The sequence below is a fragment of the Cavia porcellus genome, unplaced genomic scaffold (assembly GCF_034190915.1).
Source record: "Cavia porcellus strain 051 isolate PalLab524CR breed Dunkin Hartley unplaced genomic scaffold, mCavPor4.1 scaffold_13, whole genome shotgun sequence".
NCBI lineage: Eukaryota > Metazoa > Chordata > Mammalia > Rodentia > Caviidae > Cavia > Cavia porcellus.
This window is the reverse complement of record NW_026947496.1, coordinates 69288324-69306204: the sequence shown is the minus strand read 5'-3', so window position 1 is coordinate 69306204 and position 17881 is coordinate 69288324. Positions and strand designations below refer to the sequence as shown.

The 17881-nt window shown below is 36.6% G+C and overlaps 1 protein-coding gene across 20 annotated transcripts in view; it reads left to right on the top strand.

Annotated features, from left to right (window-relative positions):
• Arpp21 (cAMP regulated phosphoprotein 21) overlaps positions 1–17881 on the top strand; it is a 155501-nt gene that overhangs the window by 136048 nt on the left and 1572 nt on the right. For all 20 annotated transcript variants that reach the window (XM_013156331.3, XM_063260361.1, XM_013156329.3 and 17 more), the window contains one exon: positions 16987–17135. In XM_013156331.3, the coding sequence (XP_013011785.2) occupies positions 16987–17135 (149 nt within the window). The remainder of the gene's footprint in view (positions 1–16986; positions 17136–17881) is intronic.

The window sequence follows — 17881 nt, the reverse complement described above, 5'->3', positions numbered from 1 at the left end:
AATGCATAATGTGTTAACATTTCAAACATCAAATTATCAATTATGTTTACCTGTTTTGGTATTTAAATGTGTCCCTAATTTAATGTCCATTGTATTGTTCATTTGATCCTAAACCTAACATTTCAAAAGTTATCTGTTCACAAATCTTGTTTTTAGCATAAATACAAAGTCAATTAAACATCACATGGTATCTGTTTAATCGGAAAAATTAAACTTGGTTTATACATATATTTATGAATACTATTAAACCTCACTTTTAAAAATACTAAAATACAGTTCACAACATATTATTTGAAAATATGCTTTTATTTTTTATTTGCTACTTTAATGGTCTTGCACTAAACATTGCAAACTATTTAGGCTAGCAATGTTTCTGAGGTGAGAGATTCTCTAACCCTTTCCAAGGAACTGAGGTTTGCCTGGTGCTAGAGAGCCTTGTCTGGTCTAACAAGTTAGGAGATGGGCCAGTAATAAAAGCACCTTCCAAGGGAATGAGAAAAGGGGCCATTGCTCATATCTTTGTGTGTGTGTGTGTGTGTGTGGTTTTTTTTTTTTTTTTTTTTTTTTTTTTTTTTAATGTGATGGTAAAGAACTGAGAGGAATTCAGTCTTTTTGTCTTTCAATGCAGAGGCTAACCCTGCTTGAATCTAGAGGACACTTACGCCTTTTGGCTCTGAGGTGGCTTCAAATGAAGGGCATCTCTTTCTTCCTTGGAGATTCAGATGGAAGCACTATGGGAGGTATAAACATAACTTTGATCTGGAGACAAAAGGCAGAGGAAAATGGGTTTGCCTCTTTATGAAAGCAAGAAGAAACCTCTTTTTTGTGTGTCCTGGGTAATACTAATGGCTAGATCCTCTATATATTACAGTAGCCTAAGTATCCTAAAGTTACAGTACAGAAATCTGTGGCTTTGTGTCTGGGCTTGCCAACCTGTTCAGATAATTCCTGTTTGAACATCTGTGACCAATCTCAACCTACTTTCCTTATCTCCTCTCTCCGGTACTATTTTGTCCACCTTCCTATTCAGAGTATTTTCAGTTACTTTTGTTGCTAGAGATTACAATTTCTATGTAATCCAAGGCAGAAAAGCACATTCACTGTATGAACTGTATATCTCTGTCATGTGGATGGCACATGATGACCATACCTTGGCACTTGCTAGAATTTTACCCACTAGAAACCTGGACATTGCTGGCTAGAAGGAGTATTTCCAGGGTTGTGTTTTTGTTTTTTTTGTTTGTTTGTTTGTTTGTTTGTTTGTTTTTGTTTTTTTTAATTTATTTTTTTTTTCACTATTTGTATCTTTTTTCCTGTCTGATGAATGGGGCTTATCCTGATGTAGCCAACATCTATCTTATTCTTCATTTAAGGTGTAATTCTGCAAAAGTAAAAATGCCTGCTTTTACTGCACACCATTTTACAATAACTAATGCCAGCTCCAATGCAGTAAACACCAAAGATTGAACAAGTAATATTGACTAGTACCTATTTGACTTTTGCAAAAGCCTCAAGAAATTAAAAATTGTTTGCTTTCCTTTTATAGACAAGAAGAGCAAAGCTTGAAAATATTAGACAATTTTCCACAGCTACCGAGCCAGTGGGGGGTGGGGGGGAATTAACCTTCATCTTCTTGTCTGTCTCATTATGGAGCCTATAATTTTTCCACAAGGAAACCAAAACTTCTTAGATCTTACACCAAACAAGGTATTTCTAGCATCACTTAAGAATCCTTTCATATTATTTCACCTTGCTTATGGTTGCTTTAAATATTTTAATAAATTATAGATAAATACATGAAATGTGACACTAATTTGCAGCAGACTGCTTGTAGTCCATTTCTGCAAATGAGCTTGCAGCATGCAACGATGTTATATAATCATTGTAGAAGTAAATTAGATCTTTTTTTCCTTTTGTTTCACCTGAAATATTCTTCACTCATTGCTATCCATTTGATCTCAGCCAACCTGTTTTGTAGCCACTAAAGGAAAATGTCAAATTCAACAAAATTAATAATACTGCTTGAGTTGAATCAAAATTCTACTATTTTTTTCCCTTTTGCCCTACAGGATATTTAAACAGTGACATTATTTAGTAGTGCTGCTTAAGTTATCATCAGTTCCCTACAAATGTTGCCATTTCCTCCAAATGGAAAGACAAGCATCAGGGCAATGAGTCAAACATTCTACTGTAATATCTAATGACATATCAATTTGAGAGTTAACATTTACTTAATTGCTGAAACAGTCACGCTAAGTGCATATTCTGATGTGTTATTAGTTGTAAAAAGAATAAATTAACTGGGGGAATAGTTCTATAAAAGTAAAAGACAGTGCTCTACTAAAAGCACTGTTCAATGCTTTTTTAAAACCTCCATTTGAGTAGATTGGCTCAGTTGCTTGGGAAATGCTTCCTGACATAATAATGTATTTCTGTAATCTTGAAATGGGCTATGCTGGTTATTCTGTCTGCCTATCTTTACCTTGCTTAGACACCGTGTAACCTTCTCTCCTGAATTCATGAGCTCCATCTCTCAGGTTCCTATGCCCTGTGGCTTGGAGGTGGATTTTACTAATGGGAGGCTTTATTAGCAAGAGGTCAAAAGACAGGAAAGTAAGCAAGTGGAGTCCCTTTTATATTAGCCTTTTAGGCTTTAAATGCTGCTGCTTCTTGCAGCACAGGTTTACCACGGCTTAAAGAAAACAACAGTTTCCCACTGAAAACATGTGGGTACCCCTTAGATTGTTGGTTTCTTTAATTTGTATGTTCAATTGATGATACTGCATTATTAATAATGCTTCAGTTGAATCATTAAATTGAATTTTGCTGCCTGAATAGACCCTGAGCTCATGGGAACATTATCACTACAATATCTATGTCTTAATTCTGACTCTTGTGGGTTATGTGGCCTTAAAAGTCTGTTCATTGCTTCCTTATACTAAACTTTTGTTTATGTAAAATAAAAATAATAATTCTACCCGATGAATACTATAACTCATATAACTGTCAATTATAGCTTACATGAAAAAATTAGACTGCTTATTTTTCACAGTTTAGTGTGCAGAAATGTGGTCTATAATGACCCCTTACCTGTCTCTTCAGGTTGTTCTCTTAGAAAATAAATAGTAAAGCATGGATCAAAGAGTGGGGTACATAAGAGTGACAATTTCAAAAAAGATGATCTAATCTCATATTTGTACTTCATTATAAGTTCATTGGACTTCCAACACATTTTCATCCTTTTCTCTTACTGGCCTTCTTGATATTATTGTCAAAAAGTTTGTGGGTAGCTACCAATAGCATGTCAGGAGAGCTACAGTTTACGTAGACTAGATGTTTCCTAGAGGCTCCAGTAATAATAGGATAGTAACAGCAGAACAGGTTTGATTTATAAAGGAAATGATAATTTTGTTCAACTCTGAAACACTTGTGCATTGTTACAACACAGCACAGTTCCTACTGGGAATACATAGGAAGCAAAAATATTCCAAGTGGTCCAGCCTATCATACTTGAAGAAAGTATGAGATGTGTGTTGGAAAAGTGAATAACAGGAAAATTGAATTCAGACTGATTTATGAGATTCACTGTGTGATCCTATGCAAATAGCATTCTCCACTATCCAGAACTTGTTGGACCAGGAGGATATCTTCCCGTCTATTGTTCACAGTGAGGTCATATGACACAGGTTGACTAAGGACTAAAAATGGTCTTAGAAAAACAAGGAGTAGTAGCTCTGTATCACCTCAAGGAGGAGGCAAGTGAAAGTAGATGAAGTTTGGGTCTTTGTTTTCGTTTTTGTTTTTTCCTTGTAGTTCAAATGACAGTTAGGATACAGGGACAGTGAACCATAACCATTCGTCAGCAAATTCACACTTGTGCTCCAAGGAACACAATATTAGAAGAATCTAGTTTGATTTCTCAAGTACCTCTCTGGCTCACGAACACATCAGAACTGGTCTCACATGCTTTCTTCCTTCCTCCCTCCCCTCAGCTACTTCCCACATGCCCTTCTGCTCTACCTTTCATCCTGTAATCCTGTAATTGCTCCCATTTCAAAAGTGAGAGGAAGAATTAGAAAACTGCTGTATTCTCTTGATTTGTTGTTAGAAGGAACTTTTATCCCCCAGAAGCAAGAGGGATAAAAGAAAACAGCTATGGCCTGATAACATTTTTCTTTTTTCCACCATGATGATAAATTTTATTTCTGCTACTCCTCATGCTTCGGGCTCTGAGTTTCTGTTCTGTGAAGAATAGTTTCTTTGTTCATTCCCTTTACATTTATATCTATTTGCTTATTTTCTGTTATGTTCCACTGCAGTATTCATGTGGGGTTAGTGAGATAGTATAATTTCTTTACCAATATCATCAATGAACCACAAATATAATATGCAAAGGCAGACAGAAATAAGTCATATAAATGCTTCTTTTCCAGAGGACCTCGTAAATAATATGTGACTTGAGGTCATACAAGGTAGATGGAGAATGTAGACAGCAAGGGAAAGTTAGTCATATATATTGGTCATTGGCAGCCAGATGATCAGCCACTGGTACTATCTCATAAGAGGGATACTAGCCCAAGCTGACAGCCCTGGAAAGAACTGTACCCATGTTACAGATAAGTAAAGTGAAATTGGAAAGAAGGATTCATATAGTACACAATTTGCCAGATACATTGCTTACTCTATGAGGCAAAGAGTAAGTGAGCAAACAATAGGAATTCAAGACAGAAATGTCTGAGTTTTGCTTGTTCTCTCAGTACAAGTAATTGTACCCACTTCATAAAGGCGCAGCAGTGACACTCAAAATACGATCCCTAGACCAGCAACATCAGCATCCTCTAGGAATTGGGTAAAATATTTCAAATTTCCAGCCCCTATTCTAACCTTATAAAATCGTAATGTCTGGGTTTTGGTGGTGAATAGTTTGTCTTTCAATAGGCCCTCCAGGTTATTCAGAGACAGAGCAAAACTGTTCCATCTGGGGGACGAAGTACGCAGCCAGAGACAAAGCCAAGATGGTGAGGCCAGATTGAGTGACAAATAATGAAAATACAAGGCTATTAAAAACCTATATGTAGATCTTGTTGGGTCCCGATGAGACTACGTTTACACAGAACCTGCAGTGGGTAGTCTGGTGTTTAGTAAATGGAAAGAATGGGTGGTGAGGGCAGAAGGGTAGGCTGTTTGCAGCACTTCACAAGGCTGAAGAGAGCAGGACAGGCCCTGAACCAGACAGCTCCCTCCAGAGAGCGTTGTGAGATCCAGTTTTGCCTTGTAGAGCAAACCTTATGAACTCTTAGAGCAAATTTGGCAGTAAAGTTTGCAACCATCATAAAATATTCCTTCATTTGGATACTTAAAACTGTTTTTAACCATGATGAGAAGCAAAGATTACTCTTCCACATGATGTGAATTATTTCTATCCCTCTCCTGGAGCAAGCCATTAAAGAAACGAAACTGCACTGTTCTGGGGAGACAACCTACCCTAAAGGACTGAGCGAAAAAGCTTTCAGGACACACAGTTTGCCCTTCAGTTTTACTTTTTCCTTGTTATAAATCTGATTTAAATGGCGCCCAGAGTTTCCAATTCCAGCCAGCTGGGAAGATAAACACATTTGTATCCATGTGGCCAACCCTGTTTACTTCTGATGTTGCCTCAGTCCCAATATGACCTAGTTTTGAATAGCAGTTCCGCACATAGTGGGACTAAAGATATTCTGTACAGTCACAAACAAGAGTGAGCACGAGTTAGTTGATTACATAAATGAACAGAAAACAAATCTTCACTCTTGCCTAGCTTTGTGATATCATCTCTGGGGTCATCTATTGAAATATTGATGAAAGTGAAGCACAACACAGAATCAGAAGTCGTGTTGCTTCAACTTTAACTGTATTGACAACTTTAAAAATGTTTTGGAATTCTTCTGGAAAACACGGGTGACAGGTTGAATGCATACGCTTACATCAGGCTCAGTTGTGGCGTTCTTGTTCTTTTTAAAGTGCTATGCATAATTGTTCTTGGGTTGTAATGAAATGTAAACAAATTAACTTTTTTAGCTTTTTTGACACTCTGGAATTCAAAACTGACTGATACATCTATATGAACTGCAAAAGAAAATCAAAGCAAACAATGTGATGGAAACATCTCCCCACAGTGTATTTTCTTATATGGATTCTCTCAGTTAATTTTGAGTGGAAGCTTGTGGAAATATTTATTTTTATTTATTTATCTATTCATTTATTTAAGAGAAAAAAAAGCCAGAAAAGAAAAATAAAAAACAAAGAAGACAAACAACAGCAACAATAACAAATGCAAAACAATAATGGCATAGATTTTCAAAACAAGATGATAGTAATTTAACAATGGTTGTAATATTACATATTGTGTTCAGAAGAGTTGCATAGATTACAGATATAGGCATGTAAAATATATCTAATCATATGAGTATTAACTATTCTTTTCTAAGAAATAATAGAACTAATAGTATAATCATCTTAGCTATCTATACTATATACAAATTTATTTTAGCTACATACAAATTTATGTCTTTTTCCCTTTCACTTCCTTCTTTTCTCCTTTCCCCTATCCCAGTTACTCGTCCTCTTTGAACAGTTTCTTACCCTTACACAATATTTACTTTAGATTTTGGATCATATTTATTCTTTTAGTTTCTTATACAGTATTTACACATATGCGTTTGATTTATTTCATTTATGAGTATGGTCTCAAGTCAGGTACATTTATTTATAAAAGCCTCAATGCAAATTTTCTTTATAAATAATACTCCATTGTATACAATACCACATCTTTTGTATCCATTACTTGATTGATAGGCATTTGGGTTGTTTCCAAGATTTGGCTATTATAAATTGTTCTGCTATAAACATGTGTGCACATATATCAGTGCAGTGTGATGTTTTCAGTTTTCTGGGAAAATGTCCAGAAGCAGGATATCTGAGTGAAATGAACCTCTAATCTTAGCTTTTTGAGGAATCCCCACACTGATTTCCACAGTGGCTGCACCAGCCTACATTCCTACCAAAAGTAGAAAAGAGTTCCTTTTTCCCCACAACCTCTCCAGCATTTTTTATTGGTTGATTTCTCTCTTTTCTTTTTTTTTTTTGCATTTTTTTATTTAAAAAAAAAGCAAAACAGAAAAAAAGGCTAAAATGATACAGAATTTCAAAATAATAATATCAAGAAATCATCACTAGTTGATATATTACATATTGTTAGTTTAGAAGTAGTTGTTCAAGTTACAAAATCAAAGATCTTGGCCATTCTTTCTGGAGTAAGATGGAATCTCAGTATTGTTTTAATTTACATTTAAAATGGCCAGTGATGCTGAGCATTTTTTCATATATATATATATATATATATATATATATATATATATTTGCCATTTATATTTCTTCATCTGAGAAGTGTGTAATTGTCTCAAAAATCCATTTTTTGATTGGTTCTTTGAATGTTGGGGGCCTTAATTTTTAAACTTCCTTTATATGTTCTATATAGAAGTCCATTGTCTGATAGACAGTTGGCTATTTTCTCTATTTGCAGATTTTCTTTTCACTCTGTTAGAGATTTCTTTTGATTTGCAAAAACCTTTTGGAATTTAGTCTTTCTTAGTCATCTCTAATGAAGATTTATTTGAGTTATTACAATTCAGTGTAGATAGAAGAGTACTAATCATGTTCCTAAAATAAACAAGGATATCTTTCTTTTCTACATTTGTCACAAGTCGTTTTGATTAGCTTGTATTGCCCTCCCAGAATCATGTGGTAGTATTTGGTTGTGACCCTTAACAAGCTCTCTGAACTGTCTTGTGTCTTCAACAAACCTGATAAAGTGGAAAGGTCCAGGGCACTCTACCACTGCAGCAAATGAGCCTCGACCAGCGAGATGGTGGGATTGAAAGCTCAGATACCCCAGACAAAGATTCTGTCATCCAAGCCCCAGCTTTCTTAGGTACAAGCAACCCCTGATGTTTAATGTGTTGTGAATCCTGGCAGATTCGTAGATTATCATACTGTCTTCCGGATGCTTACTGTTTTCTTCATTTTCCTTTTTAAAAAATCACATCTTTACATTTATTTCATGTTAGAAAATTGACAGAAGCAAAACTCTATGGCCCCCACTCACCAGTACTTTGCTTCACTGTCGCATAAGCTTCTCCCAAGAACCCTTCCCTTTCCTCTCTGGCTGATCTACTCATCTTGGGCTTTGGTTTTGTCGGGGTCTCTGGTATTTTCCAAACCTAGGATCTACTTCCTTTCTTTTCTGTCACAGTTCTAAGCTTTAGTCATTATCACATTTCTCTTTATTGCAATGTTCCTGCCTTATTTTCTTCATAACTTTGTCTTCTAGTTCTAATTTTTCTGCTTTTCTTCACTGGTCTGTTCAGTTGTCATTTTTTTCAGCTCAGGGCTTAAATATCGTTGTGGGACTGGGGATTTAGCTCAGCAGCATAAGCGCCTGCCTTGCAAGCAGGCAGTCATGAGTTTGATCCCCGGTACCAATAAAAAGGAAAAAGACAAAAAAAAAAAAAAAAAAAAAAAAAAAAACCCACTTAAATATCGTTGTGTCTTTTAGTTCCATCTCACTCTACACTCATTCTCATTATCCTGAGAAAAACTATGAACTGGTAATATATATACAAATATATATCTCTAAGAAAATGTTCTCCCTAAATGCCAAACCCTTTTGCTTGTTCTCTGATTATCTCATCTACTCATTCCTCCTATACTTGGTCCTGATGAATGCTGTTGCTTACCCAAACCAGAACAGGGGTCTACTATTGGGTTTTCCCTTCCCGTGACCTCTCCTTGGATCTCATAGATGCCAGTTTCTAGCACCTTCTATGCTCAGCATCCCCCTTGTATGTATCTTTTCCCCTTCCTCTCCACATGGTTTTCCTCATGTCTTTATTGTCTCTGCCTTGGGTTACTGCTGGTGCTTCCTGGTAGATTCCCATTCTCTAGTTCTTCAACCTACAAGTGACTCCTGGAGAATCTTGAAAAAATTTCTGCCTTTTGTGTATATACCTTACATGGCACCCAAATCTTTCAGCACTAAATCTCAATTTCATAGTACAGTTCTGAAGGCCCAGGGCTCTATTTCTGTCCTCTTCTACATGCACCTATTACTAACCTGCTACCATCTCTACATATTTACATTCTTTGAGCACATTTTTCATATTTCTGTCCTTTAGTTTTTAAATAGCCAGTTTCTCTTGAGACCGTGATGGTCAAGATTGTGGTATAACTATTCACTTTTCATATCCACCAAACAGGTGATTCACTGAAACTCACAGGTGCCTGTTTTTGACACTTTATATTCTTAAGTGGGTGTTTTTGTCTCTTTGCTACCCTCCAACCACCTCTGCCTTAATTCACTGCTTCATTATCTCTGCCTGAGTTCATTGTTTTTTCCTCCTCACAAATGCTAACACTGGAGCAAATATGACTGTTAAATATAGCACTAGAAATTGGCTGGGTAAGAACCCTGTTATCATGAAATTGAAGAAAATAGACTTCATTTCTTAGGAATAGTGATGTTTGAGGACACTGAATTCACCATGCACTGGGTATGAAATAGGTTCTCCTCTTCTAGTGAGAAGTTGATTTCTATGGACTATATCTGTGTCTGTAGTATTCGTTTTGAGATAGATGCCCAAGCTAAGTTGTGGCTTGTAACCATGCAGCAGTGATGGTAACTTGATCACAGTGATGTTGACCCCATGACTTTTGACATCGTGTTTATCCCTTTCTAGTCAGCTGGTCAATAGCAGTTCATCAAGGGAAATATTCACTGGGGGAATATTATCACAGGGCCAGTTGTCACAGCCTTCTCTATCTTTTCTTTGGCCCAAACTTGGTCTGGGGAAAAGCCCCTTGTGTTGCCTTGCAGCAGTGGCTGCCACTCAGGTGGGATTTAAGTGTGCCCATAATTAACACTGCTGGTTGAGGTGTAAGAATGTCACATTTCCTTCTAAGCTGCTCAACTTAATTAAGCAAGTGAAGCATTTGTGATTCTTCTAGGCAGCCTTTCTCCTTCTGAGGTGCTGGAGCTCTTTGGCTGTCAGAACAACACTATGGGCCAGGAAAGTTCAGAGAATTACTTCAATAATATGACAGCCTCTTCCATTTAAAATCAAATTCAACACTACTTCCCTCAGAGGCATTCATTGAAATTCTGTGCATGATCCACTCCCCTAGTCATTTAACAATGTCTCTCATGTTTGCCCTGATTTTTTTTAAGAAAGAAAAAAAAGAGAGAGAGAGAAAGAAAACGAGCTTTGTATCTGCGATAACATGGATCAGGGTGGTATAATTGCAGTGAAGAGGCCCCAAGCTGCTGTAATGGGATGGTTCGTCTGATGTGTGCTGCCATTAGAAAATGACCCATGCGTGGATGTTCTCCGGGGATGGTAACGAGGCTTTTAAGAATTACACTCTGTGTAGTAGGAAAGCTAATGAGCAAAAGAGTGACTGCAAAAATAGAAGAAGAAAAAAAGTACTGCTTCGGGAAGCATGATTCTACTTAGAGCCTGTCATAGCTTTCCTGAAATTCACTAGGACAGACTGGCGTTCACTAGCATATATACCACACTACCCCTGTTCCCAGGCAGGCTCCCTGCAGCTGCCTGTGCAGCAAGTTACTAAGCAATTAAAACCACTGAATAGTAAATGCTGGGGATAGGACAGGATGTATGCAGTGATCACCAACAGATCAGGTGAAAGCTTGTGCTTGCATCAAGGGTGAACGGACTTGTAATGGGCTTCAACGGGTAAAAACAAAGTGATTTCCTGTGCTCCCTTTCGTGAAATTTTAGAACAATGCTTTTCTATTTTACTTTATACATAATAGCAGAACAGTACCTAATTATGATTTCCCTACTAGGTATTTTAATTGTTTGATGTGTTTAAAATAAAAACATGCTTTCCTATGTAGTCTGTACTGCTTTCTTGTTTTGAAGATCTTACATAGGGTTTTGTAGTTCATAAATTGGGAGACTGGCATAGAGACAAAATGTCATAAAAGATTCACAACGTATTTTTCAAAACTGACCCCACTTGACCGACGTTGTTATACCTGATGTTTCTGTGGAAGTATGACAGTGTGTGTGTGTCAGCCAGTGAAGTCAGACAGTTTCCTGACCGTCCCAGAGTCCCTGATTGCTGAGCCTGCGTCCATTTTACATGAGAGAAGAAATGCAGGCCAGGAGTAATCATTACATCAGTTCCCTTCTTTAAGGCATAAAGCGGTTTTTCAAGACCGTGGGGACTCTATGGCACCAAGCTGCACCTCTATTCTCTCCCATTCAGAGCAACCTGGAACAGCAAAATACGTAAGTAGACGGAGCTGGAAGGAACTTTTATCTCCTGGACATACTTCCCTAGTGATTACATAAACCTTAGAAGCAAACTCACAGTGTTCATAGAATTGAAAATATAGCAGTTGCAGTCTATAAACTCTGAACTACAATTGTCTCTAACTGCTCCAAGAATCTTGTTTTCTCCAGAGTTCATCTGAGGTCCTAGAATGTTTTGTAGAATCCCTGTTTAATGTTGTTCTGATCAATTTTTCATCCTTCAAATATTTTTGAATATCATCTGTTTTAAAAAGCTAGGTGATGGGGGCTGGGGATTTAGCTCAGCAGCATAAGCGCCTGGCCTTGCAAGCAGGCAGTCATGAGTTTGATCCCCAGTACCAGTAAAAACGAAAAAAGACAAAAAAAAAAAAAAAAAAAGCTAGGTGACTTTTAGGGATAATAGTGGCCTAGTGGAATCAAATGATTAAATTAGTTTATATAGAATTAAATTCTTTTTACCTTCTATTTCAAGATTTTAAAGTTGTTCTAAGAAAAGGAAAACCAACAGAAACATATAGTCTCTTTAAAAATCATGAAGAAAGCCATTTTTTTTGTCTTTTTCCTCTTTTATCAGTACCAGGGATGGAACTCATGACCACACACTTGCAAGGCAGGCACTTACGCTGCTGGCTAACTCCCCAGCCCCTGAAGAAAGCCATTATTTAAAATGGTCTTAATGTTGAAAGTTACAGTATCAATGACTAGAAATTCATGAAGCAAATGAAGGACCTGGAATCTGTTGGAAAAGCCATTATCCTTGGTCTGTCTCGTGTCACACTAGCTAAGCCTTTTTTGAGTGATATGATTTCATTGGGAAATCATGTTTTGAGTTTTACTTTTCTTTCCTTCCTTCCTTCCTTCCTTCCTTCCTTCCTTCCTTCCTTGTTTCTTTCCTTTATTTTTTTGGTACTAAGAGGGTCTTTTTCAACAAACTATGAAGCATAAATATTTTCTCCTTAATTGTTCTTCCTAAGAAGAAAACAATGCAATAATGGTCACTGAATACCTGCCACTTGAAAAGATATTAGAGTTATGAAAATTGAAAGAATTTTTGGTAAATAGTGCTTCAATTTACTGAGTGAAACTGAGAGTGCTGAAGTCAGAAAACAACATAAATTCCATTTTCCCTTCACAGTAGATGTATGACCTTAGCCAGTTAACACATATTTCTAAACCACAGTTTTCTCTTCCCTAAAAGTTTAGTAGTAGTGACTACCTCTCATGATTGTCTTAATATTATCATATAAAAGCATTTAACTCACTGTGACTTAAATTTAGTGATCAACACGTATAGACTGTTTATATAGAAAAAATTCAAAGCAGATGAAAGTGTACAGGAATAATAAGAAGGCAAGAAACAGAACAAAGTATGTATTAGATAATGGAAATCTATAGAAACCTACAACTTCAGTAAAAGGAGAGGGAAGTCCTGGGCAAACATTTTTTCTACATATATGTTACCAGCTATACCACAGTTGAAAAATTACTAAGCTACTATAATTTTATCTCAGACCATATTGAAATAGCAGAGATAAGATTCAGACATAAGCAGCTTTATGATTCCTTAGGAACTTGGAGAGATATTTGTTTCCAAGATAAGAAATTTTTATTTTAAGCAGATTATTAACACGAATCATTTGAAAAGACAGTCCACTGTACTGAGAATGCTTCACTTAATAAGCACATATCAATTATACTTCTTAGGTGGATGGGGGAAGACAGTGAGAACTAACTTGTTGAGAAATTCATTCTTATAGCTATTCTCTTTCCGTCTTCAATTTCTGTATCCACAAGAGTAGGAGTAACAATAATCCCAAAGTATAGGCTAGTACTTCCATTCATTTCCAAAATTTTCTATCTGTAACAAAGCATCTAAATAAGGGTTAAAATGTCAGTCACAATTGAACCAATTTACATTATTTAATTTATACTCTGAGTTTTATAATTGCTCTTCATCAAGAGAAATATCTTCTTGCCTGAATATTAACAAAATACCTTTGAGCTACAAATAGTATCCAAAAACTGTTACACTTTAATGAAACACTTCTGTTACATGATTCACAAAGTTTATAACTTCTCCATCTTAGCAGAGTGCAATCTTTTATTTGCTACCAAGTATTTGTTCATTTGTAACCTTTTTATTTTCAGAAACTAAATGACACATGTGACTTGAAAATTGAATCAATGTTGACTGAAAATGAAATAAAAATAGCTAATGCCTGTATCATCTCAGCAAGCCTACAAGGCAGTAAGCAGTTGCTGTTTCTATTTTGTATGGTGCATTATATCTTGCTAATCCTCAATAAATATGAAAAAGCGATCATTTCACAGCTAAGAATTGACAAACTGGAACGTATTTCTCATTTGAGTAGACAAGATAAGCAGGTTGCCACCAGCACTGCCATGTCTGTTTTCGGGCGTGCTGTGTTCCTGGGCAGACACTGCTGGTTCATTCTTAGGTCACTACTATCTCATTTCTCTTTTCCTATTGTTGGACTCAAATTTACATTCCAGACAGCCGCCTGTCTTAAGGAGCTAGCTTTTCTGACATAATTTATAAAAATGGGCACTCCCAATTAAACCATTCCAGATGTATATTTCTTGCCTGGAGAGTGCATTGAGAAATGAGTGAGATTCATGAATATAAAGTGATTTTTCCATACACTTAAGTTTTCATTTTGAAACTGAAGTGTATTTACTCCCCATATAAATCCTCATTTGCCTTAATGTGTGTTTACCAGGGGACCCCAGTCCAGAGCAGCTAGCCACTGCTATGCATAACTGAATATCAAAGTTCACAAATCATCATGCCTTGGGGGAACGTACAGTGCTGCTGCGTTGGGCCGGCAGGGAGGTGAATTGCACTCTCATGGGCTCTGAGCCCCTGTGGATGAAAGCATCCCATTTATTCCTTCTCCATCCACCAGATGCCTCTTTCCTCTTCCTGCCAAGTCAGTCTGTTTTCTGAATGTCCTAACAGCTCTGTTTTTCTCCCTTCACATTGGTTTTTTAGTTTAGAGGCTGGTGTGATAAATGAATCTCTTCTTTCAAAACCTCAATTAATTTTCAACAAAGACTGAAAAAGAATGAAAGGGTTCCATAGGCAAATCTAGCATAGAAATACTCTTCATATATTAGGCCACACAGCTTCCTCTTTGTTCTTCCCTCTTTCCACTGCTCTTTTCTTCTTCTCTGTTGTTGTGCACAGAGAAATATTCTGCAAAAGATCCATAGACAACAGTTGGCCTTTAACTTATAATCAAATGTAAGCCAAAAATATTAAGATGCATCTTTCATGTTCAACCAATGTTTGAAACTGCAATCAGAAATAAAGCTCTGTTTTTGTCAAATTTACATGAAATTGAAAGTGAATTCATATTGCCTGCTCTTCACTATTGAACTAATGGTAGACAGTTGTTCATAACTTTTCTACAACCATACAAATTTACTCTTATGTATGTAACAGTTTATGCTACAAAGAACTTGATGTGGTTTGGAATATTAGAATAAAATGATAAGATAGACTCATGTTGTAAAGACAATTGGATATATGAATTAGAAGGGAAAATGTACACATCAAAGACTAAATGAAAACTTCTTCCAATTACTTTTTAAAGAAATTATTCTTGAATACTATTGCATACAAGTCTTTCTGAGAGGTAATTGTCACAGTGACATGACTTTAGTTCCATTTGTTTTACCCAAATCTGATGTCTTTTCTTTACTGTATAAGCTACAAATACATTAGGACTGCAGCACTTTGGGGTGAAAGTATTAAAGACACCAGCCAGCATATGAAAGGAGAGTTTTGGCAGCGTACTGTGTTCAGAAGTAAGCCAGGAGGAAAGCAGCCAGTTCCCCCCTTTCCATTGGCAACATGTGTTGTCTTTACAAGGATGTAAAATGTCGTAGTAGTTATACCCTCTAGGAGAATGAATTAGGATGAGTCAAATATGGTGAGATGTAAAGGTCAGCTGATGACTTTTAACACTGTCTCTGTCCCCCAGCTGGAAGCATAAGCAGACTTCCCCACATGGCCTGGGCCCAGCTTCTTCTTTCACGACTTTCACCCAGGGCACATCACTCCCAACCCATCTGGGCAACTGCCAGTCTCCTAATGTAGTGACTCTTCTGCAAGCCACTTTTCTGCAATGTTTTTGAAATGAATGAAGAGATAAATGATAGATGATAGATAGATAGATAGATAGATAGATAGATAGACAGATAGATAGATTCTGGATAGGGCTTTTTTTTGCTTGTTTGTTTGCAGTTTGGGGACTGAACCAAAGGCCTCACATATTCTAGACAATCACCCTGCCACCAAGTTGCATCCCCCTTTCCCCAACTTTTTTTTTGAGTTTCCCCCTTCTAAAGTGTCCAAGGCTGGCCTTGATCTTACGATACTGCCCCAGTCTACTGAATAGGCAGCATTACAGGCTTGTTCCACTGAACAGAGACGAGGTACATTTTTATACAAAAAACAAAAGGGCAAAGCATTTTCTTGTGGACTATGATTTTATTCTTTAATATGAGGTTAAAACCCATGCACAGGAACCATATTATTCATCAATGATACACATTGACTAGGTTATTTTAACTTATGGTTTTATTTTAAAAATTTGCCTGTAAAGCTTAGCTTGGGTTAAAACCTAGATTTCAAAAAATCTTACTGTCTCTGAAATTCTTCTAGGATAGCAGTCCCACTTATTGTGGGATACTTAAGACAAATGAGTTATATAAACTTTGGAAGTGCCTTATTTTACAGCATAAAGTGAATTTATCTCTATACAACTATGCGATTTTTCCTGAAATATTACCTTCCCGCCAGACATTTATTAGAAGAGTTTGCAGGATTGTTTTAAGAATATATTGTAAACCACTTATGGTGAGGAATATATACAATGATTGAAATAAACCAATTCTGGTCCACTTAAAAAGAAGAAAGCAACCAGCTGACCCATGTGGGTGGACACTATAATATAAATTTTAAATGTATTATATGTTAATTAATGTATATACATGATTACCCATTATTTTACCAGAATGTTCTTTTAGGAGGTAATGATAAAGCAGAACAAAGATATGAAATTCCTTTCACTTGCTAGTGCCTTTTTCCCCTAGGTTCATGAGTAGTGAGTCATATGACTCAGTAGGGCATTAAAAATAAGATGAATTCAAAATTAATAGGCTGTTTGGTATATGAAATTAGATAGTACAGGAAGATGGAATAGTTAGGGGGAAAGTTAGTTTAATTGTTAAAATCTGCAAACTCCAAATATTATTGAAATAAAAAACAATCCCAAAAAAATTAAAGCTACAACTTACAGTTTTCAGCAGTCAATTGATGTGGTTTCTATGTTGGTATCATAAAGCATATATCATTGTCCAATGTGCTTGTTGGTTGGAGTATAAAATAGTAGGAAGATCAGTGAGATTTTTAAAGCCATAGTCTTGTCCACTTTTAGATGTAAAAAAAAATGAATTCACTGGAAATAATCTGGATAATATGCTCATGGTAAGGAGACTCAGATTTCTGAGGTTGCATTGGTACGAAATGCTCTGGTCTCCATAAAGCAACACAAGCACTTAAAAAGATCACTTATCTTCTCAGGCTATCAGCCAGTTGTATCAGGCCAGCAAGGATTCCAAGGCCTGATGGGAGTACAGCAACCGCCTCAGAGTCAGAGTGTGATGAGCGCCCAGCAAGGGACTCCGGTGCAAAGCATGATGGTCTCCTACCCAACGATGTCTTCTTATCAGGTGCACAAGGGCAGCCTGGGGAATTTGTAGTGAAAAATGACACTTCTCAAAGCAAACTCTGTGGGCATTTTCCTGTGTTGATGGTTGGCCAGGTAGTAGGTGCTTGGCACTGCCACTGTTGCTAGTAACTCTGAATCAAAATTATAAAAGAAAACAACAAATATGTGTTATCGCTTTTGGATACCCATTAAAATTGTTTCTGTATAAATTTTCTACTTATGGAAGACAATTTACTGTAGTTCTATTGATGAAGTCCTTTAGTGAAATTTTGCCTATTGGTACAGAGTCCTCATAATGAGTTCCCATTCATTTTTATGCTCATCCAAAGAAACTTCATTTTGACATAATTTTAAGTTATTAGAGATTTTAAAATGGCACACATACTCACTTAAAGGGCTTAGCAACTACATTTTCTAAAAAACCCCAAGTTGAGTATTTTAATAATTGTCATACACTCTTTTGTGATTTATATATTGAAATGCTCTGAAATTGGAAATGAAAAGTTAGTGAAATGTATGGTCTTTCAATTTAGCTGCCTTAAGTATTTGTGGCTCTAAAGAATCTATTCTTGGCTGTCCTACCTGGGTCATGCCCCACTTCTGCTGGATGTCTCCAAGCAAATCCCAGCCTAGAAATGGGGCATGTCTTTATGTCTTTCCAAAGTGAGAGAGACTTTTGCTGAAAAATCCATACTGGATGGAGAGAGAAAGAGAGAGAGAGAGAGAGAGAGACAGAGAGAGAGAGAG